Source organism: Puntigrus tetrazona, chromosome 14 (genome assembly GCF_018831695.1).
Source record: "Puntigrus tetrazona isolate hp1 chromosome 14, ASM1883169v1, whole genome shotgun sequence".
In the NCBI taxonomy this organism is placed as follows: Eukaryota; Metazoa; Chordata; class Actinopteri; order Cypriniformes; family Cyprinidae; genus Puntigrus; species Puntigrus tetrazona.
Genome location: NC_056712.1, coordinates 21,456,671 through 21,475,527, shown reverse-complemented (window position 1 = coordinate 21,475,527; position 18,857 = coordinate 21,456,671). Strand labels below are relative to the sequence as shown.

Sequence of the window (18,857 nt, the reverse complement as noted above, 5' to 3'; positions counted from 1 at the left end):
TACTTGTTTTATTTTTTGGGAGGGGCCGGGCATCTAATTTATTCAATGAAATAAAGACATTATGATGATATTTTTCAGCTTTTGGAATTTTTTCTTGCTGGTGCTTACTAAGTCAATAGTCAATAGTAATGTATTATTCTTATTGCTGTGAAGTAATGCTAGTGCAAGCTCTTCAAAGCGGAGCGGTCATTGTCCCAGTATAAATGCTTTCTGAAGGAGTGGCCTCCAATCGTGAAATTGTCTCTGCTCCATGTGAAAGGTTTGTCTTCTGACGCTGTCCCTTTAGTTAGTCCACCTTGTGTTCAGTGAGAGATCCCACAAGTGCTTGTGACATTTTCAACCCTTGTGTCTATAAAGACCCCCAGTTTGTGGGGTTCTCATCTTTTCATGCTGTCCTGCTGCTGTCATGGCCCTGCTGAGAGTGTCTTCCTACCGTAAGTTGTTTGAGGAGGAGCGGTGGAGCCAGGCTGCAGGACGCTGTGGAGTCCAGGCCCGCTTCACTGCCAGGTCAGTGCTTACAAAACTAGATTATGAACGCATTGTAATCAGCGTAGAACTGATATTTTGGCAATTTGGCAAACAGGATTTTATCTTCTTTAAAAAGGTTTCAATTTATGGTTCACACCTGAAACCAAGAGTAGAAGTTGCTGCTGTTGTTATTTGTTACATGTGACCCAGGACATAAGGATACATTTTTTGAAATGGAGATTTATACGTCATCTGAAGGCTGAATGAATAAGCTTTCCATTGGTATATGGCAATATTTTGCTGCGATACAGCTATTTTAAATTAGCAATGCATATTACTAATCAAAAATTAAGTTTTGATATATTTTCAGTAGGAAAATTACGAAAATATAATGTTCCATTAAGATATTGTGACGGGAGGAGCCAACGACAGACACAGTGGGCGTGGCGTCAGGCCTCGGAGAGGCTTTTTTTATTAACAAAAATAGTACAAAATAAAGTGTCCAAGGGGAAAAGTGTCCAAATAAAAGGGGAAACTGGTGCCCTCGTTGTGCTTCTGGGATTGTGGAAGGTCAGGTAGTGTTCCAGGGGGGCAGGGTCCAGGTAAGGGGCGGAGTCCGGCGGTCGACGCGCTCCTCTCCTGTTCGGGGCGCGAGGGGCGGCGGCTTCTTCCGCGCATCTCCGTCGCTTCTTTCTCCGGTCGTCAGAGATTTAGGGGATTTAACGGCTCGGCATCCTGGCCCGTCAGCCGTATCCGGGTGCAGTCGTCGCCTGGACTGTACGGGGTCCCACGACGCGCTTGTCTAGCGGCGGGACGAGCTCCTTCACGCACCCTTCCTGGACCCACGAGGACACCAGCGTGCATGCACGGGGGAAGAGACCGGTCTCCCGAGGAGAGGCGCGCAGGGCATTTAACGGCGGCGGTGACAAGGCTAAATCCCCTTCAGGTGTGCCTCGTCACACGCCGCCAGACCTGGCCAATACCACGCCCCTCCTCTCGAACACACCCACTCCCGTCGGGAGCCTGGTGAAGGGCGGCGAACAAAGGACGGGGTGATGGTGACAATAAAGAGGAGGGGCAGCCGACTCGTCACATTCCCCTCCCCAAGCGTCAACCCCGTCAGGCGGTCGCCGCCCACGCAGGAGTGCTACCTTCCTCAACCAGGCTCCAGCAGTCGGAGTGGGCGGGGCAGGGATTCCTCTCCGGGCAACTCCCCTCTCGCACCGGGACAGAGAAACCGGGAATTAGTCGGAATGCTCAACCAGCCACCGGGTAAATGACAATAAGCAAGCGTCACTTACCCTTCCTGGTGGCTGGGAGCGAGTCTCCGTTGTTCCTCCGTCCCGGCATGGGTACCAGCGAGAGGGGATGACGTCATCAGATGTCGCCCCACTGTGCCGTCTAAGCTCCGCCTTGCCCGCATTCTCCACCACTGTGACGGGAGGAGCCAACGACAGACACAGTGGGCGTGGCGTCAGGCCTCGGAGAGGCTTTTATTGACAAAATAATAATAATACAAAATAAAGTGTCCAAGGGGAAAAGTGTCCAAATAAAAGGGGAAACTGGTGCCTCAGCAGCTTCTGGGATTGTGGAAGGTCAGGTAGTGTTCCAGGGGCAGGGTCCAGGTAAGGGCGGAGTCCGGCGGTCGACGCGCCCCCCTCTCCTGTTCGGGCGCGAGGGGCGGCGGCTTCTTCCGCGGCATCTCCGTCGCTTCTTTCCTCCGGTCGTCAGAGATTTAGGGATTTAACGGCTCGGCATCCTGGCCCGTCAGCCGTATCCGGTGCAGTCGTCGCCTGGACTGTACGGGTCCCACGACGCGCTTGTCTAGCGGCGGGACGAGCTCCTTCACGCACCCTTCCTGGACCCACGAGGACACCAGCGTGCATGCACGGGGAAGAGACCGGTCTCCCGAGGAGAGGCGCGCAGGGCATTTAACGGCGGCGGTGACAAGGCTAAATCCCCTTCAGGTGTGCTCTCACACGCCGCCAGACCTGGCCGATACCACGCCCCTCCTCTCGAACACACCCACTCCCGTCGGGAGCCTGGTGAAGGGCGGCGAATAAAGGACGGGTGATGGTGACAATAAAGAGGAGGGGCAGCCGACTCGCCACATTCCCTCCCTGCGCCAACCCCGTCAGGCGGTCGCCGCCACGCAGGAGTGCTACCTTCCTCAACCAGGCTCCAGCGGTCGGAGTGGGCGGGCAGGGATTCCTCTCGGGCAACTCCTCTCGCACCGGGACAGAGAAACCGGGAATTAGTCGACATGCTCAACCAGCCACCGGGTAAATGACAGTAAACGCAAAGCGCCACTTACCCTTCCTGGTGGCTGGGAGCGAAGTCTCCGTTGTTCCTCCGTCCGGCATGGGTACCAGCGAGAGGGGATGACGTCATCAGATGTCGCCCAACTGTGCCGTCTAAGCTCCGCCTTGCCTGCATTCTCCACCACTGTGACGGGAGGAGCCAACGACAGACACAGTGGGCGTGGCGTCAGGCCTCGGAGAGGCTTTTTATTAACAAAAATAGTACAAAATAAAGTGTCCAAGGGAAAAGTGTCCAAATAAAAGGGGAAACTGGTGCCTCGTTGTGCTTCTGGGATTGTGGAAGGTCAGGTAGTGTTCCAGGGGGGCAGGGTCCAGGTAAGGGGCGGAGTCCGGCGGTCGCACGCGCTCCCCTCTCCTGTTCGGGGGCGCGAGGGGCGGCGGCTTCTTCCGCGGCATCTCCGTCGCTTCTTTCCTCCGGTCGTCAGAGATTTAGGGGATTTAACGGCTCGGCATCCTGGCCCGTCAGCCGTATCCGGGTGCAGTCGTCGCCTGGACTGTACGGGGTCCCACGACGCGCTTGTCTAGCGGCGGGACGAGCTCCTTCACGCACCCTTCCTGGACCCACGAGGACACCAGCGTGCATGCACGGGGGAAGAGACCGGTCTCCCGAGGAGAGGCGCGCAGGGCATTTAACGGCGGCGGTGACAAGGCTAAATCCCCTTCAGGTGTGCCTCGTCACACGCCGCCAGACCTGGCCAATACCACGCCCCTCCTCTCGAACACACCCACTCCCGTCGGGAGCCTGGTGAAGGGCGGCGAACAAAGGACGGGGTGATGGTGACAATAAAGAGGAGGGGCAGCCGACTCGTCACAATATTTACTTAATATCCTAATGATTTTTGGCTTGAAAGAAAAATACATAATTTTGACCTATACAATGTATATTTTGATATTGCTACTAATATAGCTATGCTACTTGTGTAAAAGTTACGGGTTAATGTTTTTTTTTTAAAAAAGAAGTCTCTTACATTCACCAGTGCTGTTTATTAAAAATAAATATTGTGAAATATTACAGTGTAAAGTTACTGTTTTCTGCTTTAATGTTGAAAATGATCATTTATTTCTGTGATGTCAAAGCTGAATTTTCATCAGCCTTCTCTGTCCCATGATTCTTCAAAAACTAGTAGTCACATTTAAATGGTAGGCAGTATGTATTGTAAACTACATGGAAATATATTACACCAAAATGTTTGTTTGGCTATTTATCTACTAATTGTACCAGAATAATTAGATTATAACACTGGGGGACACAAATGGCTTCTACATTTTTTTTTGTTAACTTTTTTTTTAAATACTGCCAACCGGGAATGCACATCCATCCAAAATCCTAAACCGAATCATGTAAACAGTGACTTCACTCTTTCTTCTTACTTTGAATTCTAAATAAACTACATAAACATGTTATTAGTTAATCTCTTTTATGCTTCGGTGTTTCCTCTTTTCCTTCAGTATTGTTTGCTTATGCTTGCATAGAAAATAAACAAGCCATTGCAGACATCGGAAAGCATTCGGTGTGTTTGACAGGAGAGGAGTTTCAGTGCGAGAATGTCCCAAGCTGGATTTCGCTGCAGCTCGTGATCTAAACAAGCAGGGTGTGTCACGATTTGTCTATGAACGCTCCGTCATCGCTGCCCTCAACGATCGCCTGGCCGGCCTCATCGACGTGGTGAGCCATATGAACATTTTCAAATCATACACACCCAAGGTTCTGCTGGGTAACAACCAGCTGTGCTCATGCTAATCTAATGGGTTCCCTGTGTGTGGCCCAATTATCATATTTCCATGATATTTAATGGGGTCAGTCATTTGCCTGAGGGTGTGAGGAAAATCATATTAAGGTCATGAAGATGCTGCAGTCTCAGTGTCCTCTGCTGCTTGATTATAATATGATACAACAGTTTGAGCATAATGAATTGCTTTTATACATTACATGTCCTCTACTTTTGTGACTATTGCAGGTTCGGGGTCTAGAAGAGGAGAATGAATCTCTGGAGGCTGAGATTATTGAGCTGGAGGAGAGGCTGGGGTCAGAGATCTCCAACACCGCTGTCAGCATCAGCACTCCTGTGGACTACAGTCTGGAGGCTGTGATTGAGAGACTACGGAAAGAAAAGGTACCTCACGGAAACTCCAGCCTGGGTGGTGCTAGATATTTATACCTCGTTTGATGAAATTAAATTGTTAGGTCGTATATGTGTTTTCTTCTCAAATGTCCTAGTTTCTTTAACACATGATCTATTTTATTGGTTCTTTCATTGCTGCTGGCTTGTCGTTTCCCTAAGGAGGAGATTTTATGTAACACGGAGGAGCTGAAGGGTGAACTGCGGCGTCTGCAGATGAAATACGATCAGGTGGCTGAGCACAAGAGACTCATCCAGCAAGAGCAAGAAGATGTTTCTGTGGTAATGCCATGAATACTGCAGATGTTATTTGATATGTGCAGTATATGCAGGGACCAAATGTATTTGGACACTTTCGCCACATTTAAAGGGAACTTTGACTGCTTTCAATGCATTATAATATCAAACCAACTCTTTGAAGAAATGATACATGGTATTTTCTCAGAGCTACCATTTTTACTTTCACTTTTCAAAGGCCATATTTAGTGGAGGTAGTTTCCCATTTCACACAGAATAAATCACTAGAATAAATACATGGCATTTCTGGCATATTTTACTCTTTGGAAACATTAACTATATGTTTGACAAACACAACATTTCCAGTGCTGTTTTATTTTTAATCACTGATAATATAATGACAATAATATTATTATATATATAATTACTACTCCTACACCTACTACTACTATCATTATTTGCATATGAATTAATTTTCATTTGTATTTATGTTTTTTTTTTGTTTTTTTTTTTGTTTTTTTTTTTAGTTAAGTTGCAAATATGGTTTATAATGGTTTTGGTGAATAAAGTGAACAAAAACAACACCAATCCAATCAAAATACCCACATACATTTAATTATGAAAGTTTATCAGGTTTTGTAGTTTATAAAAATAATTTCTCAAGTTTAAAATGAATGTTACATGCCTGATTTGATATTTTAATGTCTCAAATTGTCACAGAGTGTGACTTCCAAATATTATCTGGATGCCACTTTCTAATTTTGAAAAGGGCAACATTTAACTTTTTTTTTTTTTTTTTTTTTTTTTTTTAATCTAAGTTAATACAGAAAAATGCATTTCTTGCAGTAACCTTAATCACTATGACGCACCTTTCCACCAGATCCAAATCAATGCGTTAATACACCAGCACAGGCTTTCAAATACACTTTTGTTCTACTCGTTCCCCACCACTAGATGGCAGTGTTAGCCTGTGTTGTGGGTGGGGTGGGGTGTTCTGACTCCAGTGTAGGTGTGTGAAAGTCTCTGGAGTGGCACAGCACAGCTGCTGCTCCCAGCAGATCCGCTCTGGAGAGTCCTTATTACAGGCCCTGCTGACTCCCGGCCAGCGGCCACTCTGAAACCCGAGCTGCTTTCTGTAGAAACCACTCCGTCACCCCACAGATGTCAGAGCACATCTCCAGTAAAAGAGCAGATGTGGGAAAGCTTTCACCATGCCTAATAATTCACTCATTCAGCCTCTCATATCTCCTAGATGCAACAGAGCAGGGCTTAGCTCTCTGGCTGGGCTGAGAGGAGAAAGGAGGGTTGGAGGGAAAGAATAAAACAGGAAGAGAACCAAAGTGGTAGTCGCTAGGATAATACAGAAGTGGGGTTGCAGCTGTGTAAATAATAATATACTTTAGAGACATAAGCATGAATTTTTGTATCTTCAGTAGTTTGAATCTGGTTTTTAACTGGCATTTTAAAAATCGATGTTAATGATTAATTGAAAATGGCATGGGAAAGCATAATTTTAAGCATCTAGCTGGAATGCGTTCACCTTAGTGTCGTTCAGCCCTTCGGCAATGTGGAAGAGAGGAAGCAAATCAGCATCGAAACGCTGTCTAGACTCTCTCCAGTACTGGGCTTGTGTTCACGCTGAGATAACGGGAACAGCGGCCACCGTGCCAATTCTGGGCTCCAGGGAAGCGCGCGTGTGCAATGCGCTTCCTCTGCCGCCCAGACCCACCGTCACACTGCAGCATTCACATGCAAATGCTTTCATTCTGAGTAATTGAATTCATCGCCAATTAATCAGGCACTTAAGATGCCCAGATGAGCTGAATAAAGCGCAGCTTTGTCTGAATGTTGGATGTCGGGCTCAGCGTATGTGGATGTCTTCTTCCCTGCATTGCAGTCTTTGCTGTGGCAAAACCTAGTGGCATTGATGAGGCTCACGATGGAAGATGTAGAGGATAAGTGCTTGGTATTTGAATTGACCTTTATTTCCGTTGCTCTGCTCAGGAGGTGGATGCAGTTACCACTGACTGCCTGGCCCTTCGAGAGCAAGTGGCCATCTATGAGGAGCAGCTGGCCGTCATGGAGAGGCAGCATGAAATGGTAAGGCCATGCAGAATAACACTTCTTTTTGTTACTTTTTAGTTGTCATCAGAAAAGGCAATCTTACCTAAGACCTCTGAATTCTGGGAATGGTCTCGTGGGGGTTTCGCCATTTAAAGTGTCTCCTCTGATTGTAAGGGGAACAGGTTTTGCGGAATAGAGACTGACAGGAAACACGGTCCTTCAAAACATTAAATGAAAGAATATAGTATTTGGGGAGTCTGCGGGTACTCAAGTACTGGAAACCAAGAAATATCTGTTGACCTCCCTCTGGGACGTGTGGCATAACTCACAGTTGCAGGCGTATGAAATGAAAACAGAAGTTATTCTTGTTTTATTAACTGCTATTATTATCTTGATACATCTGCAGCTCTCTCATTATTCATGTTGAAGAGAACAAGCTGAGACTTGGACTCAATCTCCTTTTCATGAACACTTCATCAGGCTCAGATTAATGAACGACTGCCCTTTCTCGCACAGGCAGATATTGTTACCTGAGGAGAAACCGAATGTTGTTTTGTCCACAGAGGCTGGAGAAATTGTTTGAGCCCAGGACTCCAGATGAAGGTTCTCCTACTGTATCCCTGCAGTTCCCCTCCTTTGATATCACTCCAGCCATCATGGACATCAAGGAGTACTATGGCACACTAGTTCAGAGCCTCAAGGTAATTACATATAGGCTCTGTCAGTGACTATTGACACTGTGAGTACAAGCTAAATCGACAGCTTTTCTAGCATATATCGTGCTGTTCAAAAGTTTGGGTCAGTATGTTTTTTTAATGAATTTATCAGTATGCAAAGTATGCACTATTGATTAAAAGTGACCACGAGAACGTTAATAAATGAATGCTGTTCTTTTGAACATTTTGGCAATAATCAGCATTATTAGAAAGATTTTTGAAAGATCTTTTGACACTGACAGAGTTACGCCATGAAAAATTACATTTTTAAATGTATTAAAATGGGAAACACTTAACAATATTAATATGTAATAATACTTGTGTGTCAAATAAATGATGCCTTTACTTCTTTCAAAGATACATGAAGTACATAGTTAGGCAGCATTCTATTGAGCTTATAGGCCTAAAGGCTCGTTTAAATGAAAGGCATTTAAATGAAGTCTTTAGTTTAAAAAACAATGATTTGAGCTGTAAAGTTGTTTAAAATAATATTTATATTGTCTTTATCGTTTTTGCAATTGGAATATTGTTTTAGTCAGTTATTTAATACTTATTTTCTGTGGTAATCTACATTTTCACATTCTGTCAGTTGAGTTTTTATTAGCATTCCTTTTAAAGGATTAGTTCACCAAAAAAGTGTTTTTTTTCCTGTGGCACAGTAAAGGAGAATTGTATCATAATACTCATGCTGCTGTTTTCCATACTATGAAAGTGAATTGGGACAGATGCTATCAAGTACTGCAAAAAGACCTAGAAGGATTAAAAAGCCCTGTATGCTTTGTAAATGATAACAGAATCATCCTTTTGGGTGAGCTAACCTTTTAACAAATCTCCGTTGTGGCGGGTATGCTTTTTTTTCCTTCCTCTTTCACACTTTACTTCAGGGGACAGTTTTGTTAGTCTGAAAGCCCTGTTCACATCCAGCACAGAGCACTATTGTCCCCTATGTGTCGTCTGAGGAGTGAGGCTCTCTAAAGGTCATCCTACAGCTCCAGTGCCCTTTAACCCCATTTGCCCCAAGAGTGGCTGCTCTCGACCAGGGTCGTGGCGGTAATCAGAGTTTTGGAGCCCTTCCCAGGCTTCTATGTGGAATGAGTCTGGAGAGGAGAAGAGAGCACTTCTTCAAGAAGACACTGGAGAGCCTCTATAGGCTATTAGAGACTTCTAGTGTGTGTTTGTGTGTGGGTGTAAGATAAGCAGGCCAAGAACAACTCCTGCTCCTGTGCCAAAAGTTGTACATGCACAAAAACCAGCTCACGCATACACAAACACATTTTTTACCACTCTTCTCTATTTTCATTTGGTCTGCTTTTCTATTCACAGCTCTCTCTCTCTCTCTCTCTCTCTCTCTCAGGTGGTCTCAGAACCAAAAAGCAGTGCTTTGTTTCATTAGCGCTGCACAAGGTCCAATTGTCTCGCTCACAATTGATATTGATTGGGATTTGCGGGGAACAGTAATTGGAGACTGATTTTTGACTGGTTGCACCTGCTTACCTGATGGGTCTTCATGTGCTCTTCTTTCTTCTGGGAATAATCAGCGACTCATCTTCGCTGCCTGCAGTCTGTAGAATGTAATGGGTGGTAACTCTTTTTCAGAGATGGAAGAAACTTAAAGCTGTGAACCTTTACTGCTTTTCAGTTTGAGTTCAGAGCCTCGAGCGCTGCCGCCATTGATGCCGCAGGAAAGGAGGAGGAGCAGCTGGCTAAGTTGACTGGAGGGAAAGTGAAGGACGTCTCCAGAGAGACTGACATTAATGTCCTCAAGAACTTGGTGAGTGAGTTTATCTCAAACAACGCAGCTCTGAACCATCAAAAGACACTCCAGGGCTCCAGACTGCCACTAAAACAGTCACAACTTAGACAAAACAAAACCTTTGGTCAATAGCTAAAATTTTAATCACGTAGAAAACTTAGATTTGTTTAGTTTAGACCGATATTGTCTCACACCACTTTTTTTCCTCCATAAAATATTGAACATCATCTGATTTACGAACAAATGACTATGAACCTGTACAGAATGGTTTTGTTCTTGCATGTGAGATAGCAGATTGAATCAACACTTCAAATCGATCAGGGCTGTGTTTCCCAAAAGCATCGTAAGCCTAAGTTGATCGCAGATCAATTGATTATAAAGAGTCTATGATGTACTTATATTACGATGCTTTTGGGAAATGCAGCCTAGTACTGTTACTGTGCTCACAAAATACTGTTATTATTATTATTCATGATTCTAAGCGAACTGAGAATTGTTTGTTGTAATGAGAAAAAACTTTAAATAAATTAAATATGTTAAAAGTTTCTTTAACTATTTTGTGTAATAATGATATCGAATGCTGTCCAGGAAACTTTGTTTGGTAGTATAATATTTGACCTATAGAAAAAGTGCAACATCTAAACACACATTTATTTTTAATACTATGGCGTTTCAGCCAACTTCTCACTATTTTCATCAGATAACTAGGCGGAAATGTCACTGTTTTTGAAGAAATAATGTTAGATTTATATTTTTAGAATGAATGTTGCACTTTTTCTAGAGAAACAGGCAGGATCATTCAGTACTGAGTTGCAAATGCTACGACCATGTTAACTATTCTGTAATTTGAAAAAGTAATTTGCCTCTTAAATTTTTAATTTTAGGTAACAGACTGCCATAAAGTCTCTTACGTGCAAATAAAAACGAGCCTTTGAGGGATAGAGGTACTTATTTGTCTAGCTGTTTTATGCTTTTGTAATCTCTGTGGTCACAGAACAATAATTTAAGGGATTTGGCCCCACATTAAAATGTGGCTGTGGCTCTTAAACCTGTGCAGTGTGTACATGGCCACAGCTTAACTCGAATGATTGACCTGAACACCCAGCACCCTTAACAGCTCAACATCAGAAGCGAGTTCCTGTGGCAGCCCTAATGCTGAAAATCAGTGTTTAGGAGAGCGGGCAAAAGCTGAGGAGTTTTTGTGGGGGGATGGTGTTTCACAATCAGACTGACAGCTGAGGAATAAAGTAAGAGAACTCCTGCTGCCCGGAGTGTTTATTCTGAGAGATAGGACCAGGAGCTTGTGAGGAGTGTATCGTCTCTAACAGTGTTTATCTCGCTCACCGTCTTCCATTATGAACAATACATTTCACAGTCTGCCAACGCACTCTCTCCCCCAATCATAAACTTCATAAACTTCACACATTCCTGCAGTGCCTCAGGAGACAGCAAATCGCACTGAGCCGTAGTAATAAAATCTCACCTGTCAGCCTCCCTCACCGACAGGAAGAGAAACTTTAGCTTAAACACAAAAAAAAAGAGGCAGGGAAGAAAAAGTGACAAAAGGGAAATCGAGGATTTATGTTTGAAATGATTAGGAGGCGCTCGCTGCTTCAGAAAATCATTGGTCAGCCACAACTGACACCTTTACATTTGAGATAACAAACAGGGCGGTTTGGTTCTAATTATTGTGGTTGTGGTCGTAACCCCTCTCTTAAAATAAACCGACCGTCTTCAAGCACACCGCTCACTCTCATAACACAGGATCCTGTTCCCTGATCGGTGATGGACAGTCTTGCATTCTCTCTGTGTTTTCTCTCTTTATTTCTCTCCTATCTGTTGTGTTTCTTAGCTTGTGTCAGAAACCTTTGCAGGATGCCTTCCTACCTTGGAGGCATGTCTGAATCCAGTGTTTATGTAACATCCTGTCTACTAAAATCCCTTCAACCGGTCACTTTTTGAAAGCAGCATAGATGTCTTCTATATAATAACCAAATCCTTCTGTGCATTTCAGTGGTTGGCAGAAAGAATGACTGTAGCCGATAATCCCATTCCTGCTGGGAAATATGTATTGTAGTCAAGAAAAATATTTATTATTTATGAAACTCACTTGAGTTTTCATGCATGTTGTCTTAGAAGGCATTTTTGAAGGGTCAGGTGAGAAATAAGTCCAGGATTAGGAAAAATTCTAAAAGTTCTAATAGTTTGAAATACTAATTTAAAACGCATTCTAATTTCTTAGAAATGTAGTTATTTGTTACATACAGAGTAAAAAAAAAAACTACTTTTATTGATAAAAGAAATATTAAAAAAAGATTAAAAGTAGTGCTGTCATACGGTTGATCACATTCATAATATGAGTGTGCACTGTGTACATTTATTAAGCATGTATAAATACACATGCATGTATATATTTAAGAAAGATGCTTTTTATATATTAAATATTTTTATATATAATATAAGAAAATAATCTAAATGTATAAATGCATATACATGTAAATATTTTCAAAATATATGTGTGTATATATAATAAATAAACACATACATGTAGCATGTAAACAAACTTTTATTTTGGATGTGATAAATTTTTTTAAAGTACTAAATAAAAAAATGATTTTCAATACAACATGAAGTGAGTGTACACATCTTAATCATTCTTTTACAAAAAAATCTTTTTTTCTTTTAAGTAAAAACGCTTTATTTCATGTTCTTTTTTTGAAGCTATTACAAATATTGTGAATTGTTAATTCAGAAATAATAATAGGTTTTTGGAGAGTTTGACCGCATGACATTTTACAATCTGGGCTAACCTTGGTGTCAGATTAATTTGTATTGTATTATTTGTATTAATGTATTGACCTTTCACATTTTTAATGAGGCCATAATAATATCTGATTTAATAAAAAAAATCCACATCATAAAAGAGCAGAATTCAAATCATGTGTTTAAAATTGCCTTTTTATGTAGTTGGATGTAAATTAATATATCAAGACTAAAATGAGAGTTGTGCCACTGACCCAGCTTTCTTAAAATGCTCCCTATGATTTATTTTCATTTTTTTTTTTGACTGGCCAGCGACAGATGTCTTTGGTTTCGGACACATCCCTAATATACTTGTCATCCTATCTCTCCTGCTTTTGAGGATGGATACTAGTGATCTTCTTGCTCTCTGAGACGGTTTGCCTAAACAAACTGTTGGTGGTGAAATCAGGTCTCGTTTATCTGTACATTACAGCAGAGACTTTCCTCTAGTGGGGGGATCGATGGGCGGACCGCCTTACTAGAGACCAATACCACAGTAACAACCATTTTTGTCGGCTGGCGTATCATCAGCTTGTTAATAACAGGGCTGGAGCCTCCCATGATCTACCTGAAAGAGAAACAGAGCGCGCAATCTCCATCCATCTCTGACAGCTGACTGTTTAACTTACCTGATTACAGTAATTACTCACAGCAGGGCAGCTCGTGCACAGAGGTGTGGCTGACAGTTCTCTGCGTTGTGTTTGTTGATGGCTGAATATGCAACATGAAACGACAACTGTTTTCAGACATGTCCTCACAATTGCTAGTTTAAGACCAAAAAAGGCCATTAATTACAACATAATGTTATGTTAAGCCGAGCTGTGTGTTGTTATGCATTTGTGGATCTGCATGCATTTTTTATCGACTTATTTACCATAACCACATTAAGTCATCAAAACTATGAAATTGAAATTAAACAAATAGTTATGTAAATTATATAGTGATGATAAAAAAATTAAACAAAACTTTCTATTTTAGCATTAAATGATCCATCCTTTGTCTAGATTATAGCTCTGCACACTCTATAGGTATGTATTGTGGCGGTTCAGAATTGAAATATCCAGGGGCAGTAGCTAAAAGTTAATGCTCCGTCGTGTTGGAAATATGCCTTATACCAAATCCAACCCTAAACCTTCCTGACAGTGTGAACAAATGCAAAACGAGAAATTATATAAAAAGGTATTTATATACATGCGTGTGTGTGTGTCTATATATTTATGTACATTCGGTCAGGAGTGTCCGCATCTTTACTGGTGCTGTATATGTGTGATTGTAGATTGCAGAGCTGCATAAAGAGCTGGCAGAGCTGGAGAAGCGTGGAGATGAGTTGGAGGCTGAAATAGAAGCCAGGAAAGCCAAATACCTGGAGGAAATAGAGAAGCTGGAGGTACAAATGCTCACTGTTGATATTTTGCTGCAGCAGTCCTCTGTATCTCACCACGGTGCTGTCTGTGTTCAGAATTACATTTGTCAGCTGGAGGAGGAGGAGGCTGATCTTCAGTTCCAGATGAAGGATCAGAGCGGGGACTATGAAGAACTGCTGAATCAGAAGATGAATCTAGACATAGAGATTGCTGCTTACAGGTAACACATGAAAGTCATTACTGGTGCTGTGTGAAAGCAAGCATTGCTATTATTATTGCTCATACATTAACATTATTCACAATACATAAAAAGCTGAAAAAGTTTGGGTCATTGAAATACTGAAATATTTTGGTATAAAGTCTCCATCTCAGCAAAGCCGCTTTTCATTTGATCAATAACTATCTTAATACATTTCAAAATCTTATTCATTCGTTGTCTTGTTATCCTTCTGCATTCATTCTAACTTGCTTGATGATTTGGTCATCAAGTTTTTTTTTTATTGTTGTTATTGTTGAAAACAATGTGCTGCTAAATATTGTTGCGGGAACCATGGTAAAAAAAAAATTGCATTTGTTGATGGAAAGAAAAGTTTAAAGAGTACATCATTATGTGAATTCTAATTACACATTATGTAAACGAAAACATATTTTGGATGTGATTCATTTCAATTAACCATTTAACAGCACTAATTAAAATGAAAATGGTAAATATGAAAATGATCATATTTGAGCAAAGACCAAATAAATATATAAATAAAAACTATAAAATATCTAAAAGAAAGTAACCCAATTGTATCATCATACTGCAGTAAATGAGTGACGCAATGCTTGATGAAGACATACCTAAGAATAGAGCCCTCATTCCTGAGGCCAAGATAGGTCACGGGAAGCGCATCCCCTTACAGTTGCAGAAACATGAAGTAATTTCCTGGTTTCCTTCACATGTTTTTTTTTCATGCCATCACCGGATTGGGAATACTCCCTATCTCCACTGATGTATGTGGCATTACACATCCACCACGTAACCCTAATCCTTTGAAATGCCCTAAAATAGAGCTTCCTGCCCCTTGAGGTTTAGGAAGCAACCAGTTTACAAACAATAGCTCATTAAAATGGACAGAAAAAGTCTAGTATTAGTCGACAGTCCAGGCTGCTGATACCTTCTGGCCCTTGCAATAAGATATACAATTTTTTTTCTCAATGTACTAGTTTCATATTACTGCTGCTTTCTCATCCTTGATAAATAAGAGATGAAGGCTTGGCTTATATGTTCTTGCAGATTTTAGAGAGTTGTCTGCTCCACAAACCCCTAATGGCACCATGCTGCCATCTCCATTGCTTTTTGGCTTGTGAAAAATCCCAAATGTAGTTTTTTGCCAGATGCTGGTGGTCGACGTGTATCTCTGATGCATTATTAGTTTAAAATAAACTCTACACCATTTATTCAAGCATCTGCATAGCCAACGTTAGCTTATGATAATCCTTAGTTTAGTGCTACATTTAACCCTGTGACAATGAGATTGTGGTTGTAAAAGTTGCCCCAACTCTTGACTAGTTTAGATATAACATTGCTGTTTCTGCGCTGTAAAGTGTGATGCCTCAGGCTAACCGCTGGGTCAAATAAAAGCAGATTGACCTTTTTTCTCTTTTGCAGGGGTTTGGTTGAAGAAGAGGAGGAGAGACTGAGCTGCCCGTAAGATGCAGGAAGAGGTGATGCTCTCCTCTGGCCTGAAGCAGACACAAAGAAACACTAAAACCACATTCAATTCAACCCTTAACAGCAAGTCTCACAAATCAAGAAAGTAAAGAAAACAGCTGTCAGACACACTTAACCTTCTGAGCAGATGTAAACCTTCACTGACAGATGAACTTCAGGGAGTTTTTGCAAGCTCATTGATAACGGGTCAGTGGCAGGTAACCCTGGGTCTTGAAGAAACTCTGGAGCTTTGCAGCAGTAGGAGTGTGTTGAGAGTGATGGGGGATTTTCGGCACTGGAATCTTCTACTTGAAGTTTCATAGTTCCTGTCACTTAGACACATATATACCCTATTGATAAAAGATTTGTCAAGGATCATGTGACACTGAAAATAGTGATAATGGTAATGATGCAGAAAATTCAGTTTTACCATCAAAGGAATAAATGACATTCAAATATACTGAAAGAAACTAAATTTAAATTATACTATTTCACAGTTACTTATATATAAATAAATGCAGACTAAATAAATATTAAATAAATGAAAAATGCAGATCATATTAATGCAGACTTGGTGAGTGTAATAGACTTTTATCAAAGTAAAATAAATAAATCTTACTAACTCTAAACTTTTTAAATGTACACACACATTTGCTTGTGTTCTGTTTAGCCTTAACATTTCCTGTACTGTCCAAAAAGAGTTTTAGAGCTTTTACAACTTTAAAGTCGGAATAATAAAAGAAAAAACAATTGTCTTATTACAATGCTTTAGTTCATTCAAATCACAAAGAATTAAGTGTTGCTTCATTTAATCCACTTTATATACACAATACCAGTCTATTTAATCCTTTAGATATTCAGTTACGTATTGTGTCATGTATTCATGGACCGAAAGGCAAATGTAGCTCTACTACCTAAAATGATGCAAAAAAAATTAGATTCAAACTCCCCGACAAATGCTTGGCTAGACAATCCCCAAACAACTTTATCATATATTTTTTCTAATTACTTGGTGGACATTTTAAAATGGAAAATATTGACTCTCTTCAATGCAACAACTTACAGCCTTTAAATAAATATTTGCCTCTGAAATCAATCAAGTCTTTTTCCTCCTCTGTCTGAACTCTTAAGTTCAGTACATTTCACTTTTATGGGAGTGTTTTGTGCTGACATGGACTTGAAAGAGACCACAATCGTCCTTCTGTCAGTCAAGTGCCATATCGTTTCACCACCTTTGAAGTCTTAAAATGGAGCACTGTTGAGTTTTACCCAGCGAGCCTTTCAATCTTCATACTGACCCTCACTTGTAAGCGCCCTGCGCTATTAACCCTATCAGAGGCTTGTTATCTGTGCATTTAAGATGAAAAATGCAGCTAATAATGGATTAGATAAGATTATCCAGGACCGAGAATTCCTGTTGAACTGCAGCCCATCCGTAAGGCCTGTGGTGCGACTGAACTGACCTGTGCAGCCAAACTGACTCCTTTAATTCACTGGATATGAAACATGGGCAGCAGTAGAGGAAGTCGCTCTGTCTTTGGGGCCCTTATTTTCACTGCTGAGGTACTTAGTCATTCTTGTTGCCCAAGGGCACCAGATCACCCTGAACCTCCCCCTCTTTAAACACACTCACCCACCCCAAAGCCTTCTGGGTGCTTGTGATGAAGTATGGGACCCTGGGCCTGGTCCGCTGGCCTGTGGGGATTTTGGTTTGCTTCTGGCCTTTCCTGAGGTTTGACAATGGAAGAGGGGAGGGGAGGATCTGACATCAGCAGGGGAGAGCAAAAGGTCATGCGGGAATATTTGCCAGGGCATTTTTTACTCAATGCTCATTGTCTGTCTTTCTGTTTTGCATCTTTTTTCCCAGCTTCTTTCTGTCTCTAATGTGATGAATATTGTGTTCTCATTACTCGCTAATTTGTTTACTGCACGCTGATGTACCTCAAATTAAATTTGATCAGTTAAAACGTTTCTTAAACACGGGTAATGCATTTTTAAATCAATTTGTGCTGCATTATGTTAATTTCGTAGGGAGGGTTTGTGAGTCATTTACAATTTCGTAATTTCAATTTTCTCTATTTGACAAACGTATCCAGACTGAAAACAACTGATTAGAACAAAAACAACTGCTCATTAAAACAAGAACTGAATGATTTTGCTGATGACGGCAGGGTTGGACGTGATGTATTGGTATGGGAGTTTCAACCCTCGTTTTTACCCCCTCAGTGGACCCTGATGGGGTGTTTGAGGGGCTATTAACCCCTTGTAGACCAGCGGTGACATTGAGAGGTCAGAGGCCGGTCTTCCTTTTAGCTTTCAGACCTTGACAACTTGGCATTAGGGGTCAGTCATCAAAGCTGAGGTTTGGGTCAGCGGTCAGTGACACCCCTGGCCTTTTAATCCTGATGGCCTTGATGAGAAGTGAAAATAGAGGCAGAGATCGATGGAGAGACATCTATGAATAACAAAGTTTAAACGCCAACTCTTAATCTTCACTAATACTAATGCTTATGAAAGTTTAGACACCTGAGTCAGGTTGGACAGCGTTATTGCTACCCACACATCCAGCCTGTGTGCAAGCATTAATACACTGACTAATAATAAGGTTTAGAGTGAAAATAATGGTGTCAATCGCACCCATGTCAAATAACAAAAAAAGTTATTAAATTATGGTTTTTACAAAATTGTTTCAAATTGTTTTGAGGCTTTTTTTGTGACATAGTGCATCAAAAGTGGAAAAAAAAACTTACTGCCAGTAATTATATAACACTTTAAGTCTAATTAATACATACATATTTAATTAGACTTTAAATACTAATATACTGCATTATTTTATGTCATAAGATATTTAATATAGTTTAACATATATTTTTCTTTTGATTTTGGGGTGAAATGAGACTAAAGCTTTTGTGAGATTTACCTAAATTGTCAAATAATGTCATTTGCTAAGCAAGCAGCTTTCCACACATGGTACCAGGACATTTCAGATGAAAAATGGACATCCGACCTTGTATAAAGTAGTCGCTGGCAATACCCTATGATATTTGAGCCAAACAGAACATGCTGTTTCAGACATGAAAAATTGGATTAGGTATTCGAGGTAATGTTCACTAGAGAGCAACACGTATGAGTCAATTCAGCGATCACCTCTTGATGGACACTCTTAGCCATTTTATCCCAACCTGACCGACTGAACAAATAAACAAAGTCCCTTTGAAAGAGAAAACTCATTTTTAAGCTTCACGTATGCTGTGCTTAGAAACGAGACCAAGCATGTTATTATAGCAAATAAACAAAAGAGAGGGGGGAGAGAGAA

The 18,857-nt window shown here is 41.4% G+C and overlaps 1 protein-coding gene across 1 annotated transcript; it reads left to right on the top strand.

Annotated features, from left to right (window-relative positions):
• Positions 1 to 98: 98 nt before the first annotated feature.
• vimr2 (vimentin-related 2) lies at positions 99 to 16,928 on the top strand. Its single transcript, XM_043256727.1, has 10 exons — positions 99 to 507; positions 4,314 to 4,455; positions 4,748 to 4,903; positions 5,072 to 5,191; positions 7,151 to 7,246; positions 7,774 to 7,911; positions 9,566 to 9,697; positions 13,758 to 13,868; positions 13,941 to 14,065; positions 15,500 to 16,928. The coding sequence occupies exons 1-10, from the start codon at positions 407 to 409 to the stop codon at positions 15,540 to 15,542; spliced, it is 1,164 nt and encodes a 387-aa protein (XP_043112662.1). The 5' UTR covers positions 99 to 406; the 3' UTR covers positions 15,543 to 16,928.
• Positions 16,929 to 18,857: the final 1,929 nt, after the last annotated feature.

Bases quoted from the DNA above. Each gene is read 5' to 3' on its own strand.
- vimr2 (XM_043256727.1), top strand. From the start codon at position 407: ATGGCCCTGCTGAGAGTGTCTTCCTACCGTAAGTTGTTTGAGGAGGAG. The intron at 5,192-7,150 runs GTAATGCCATGA...TGCTCTGCTCAG, and splicing joins AGCAAGAAGATGTTTCTGTG to GAGGTGGATGCAGTTACCAC. The intron at 7,247-7,773 runs GTAAGGCCATGC...TTTTGTCCACAG, and splicing joins TGGAGAGGCAGCATGAAATG to AGGCTGGAGAAATTGTTTGA.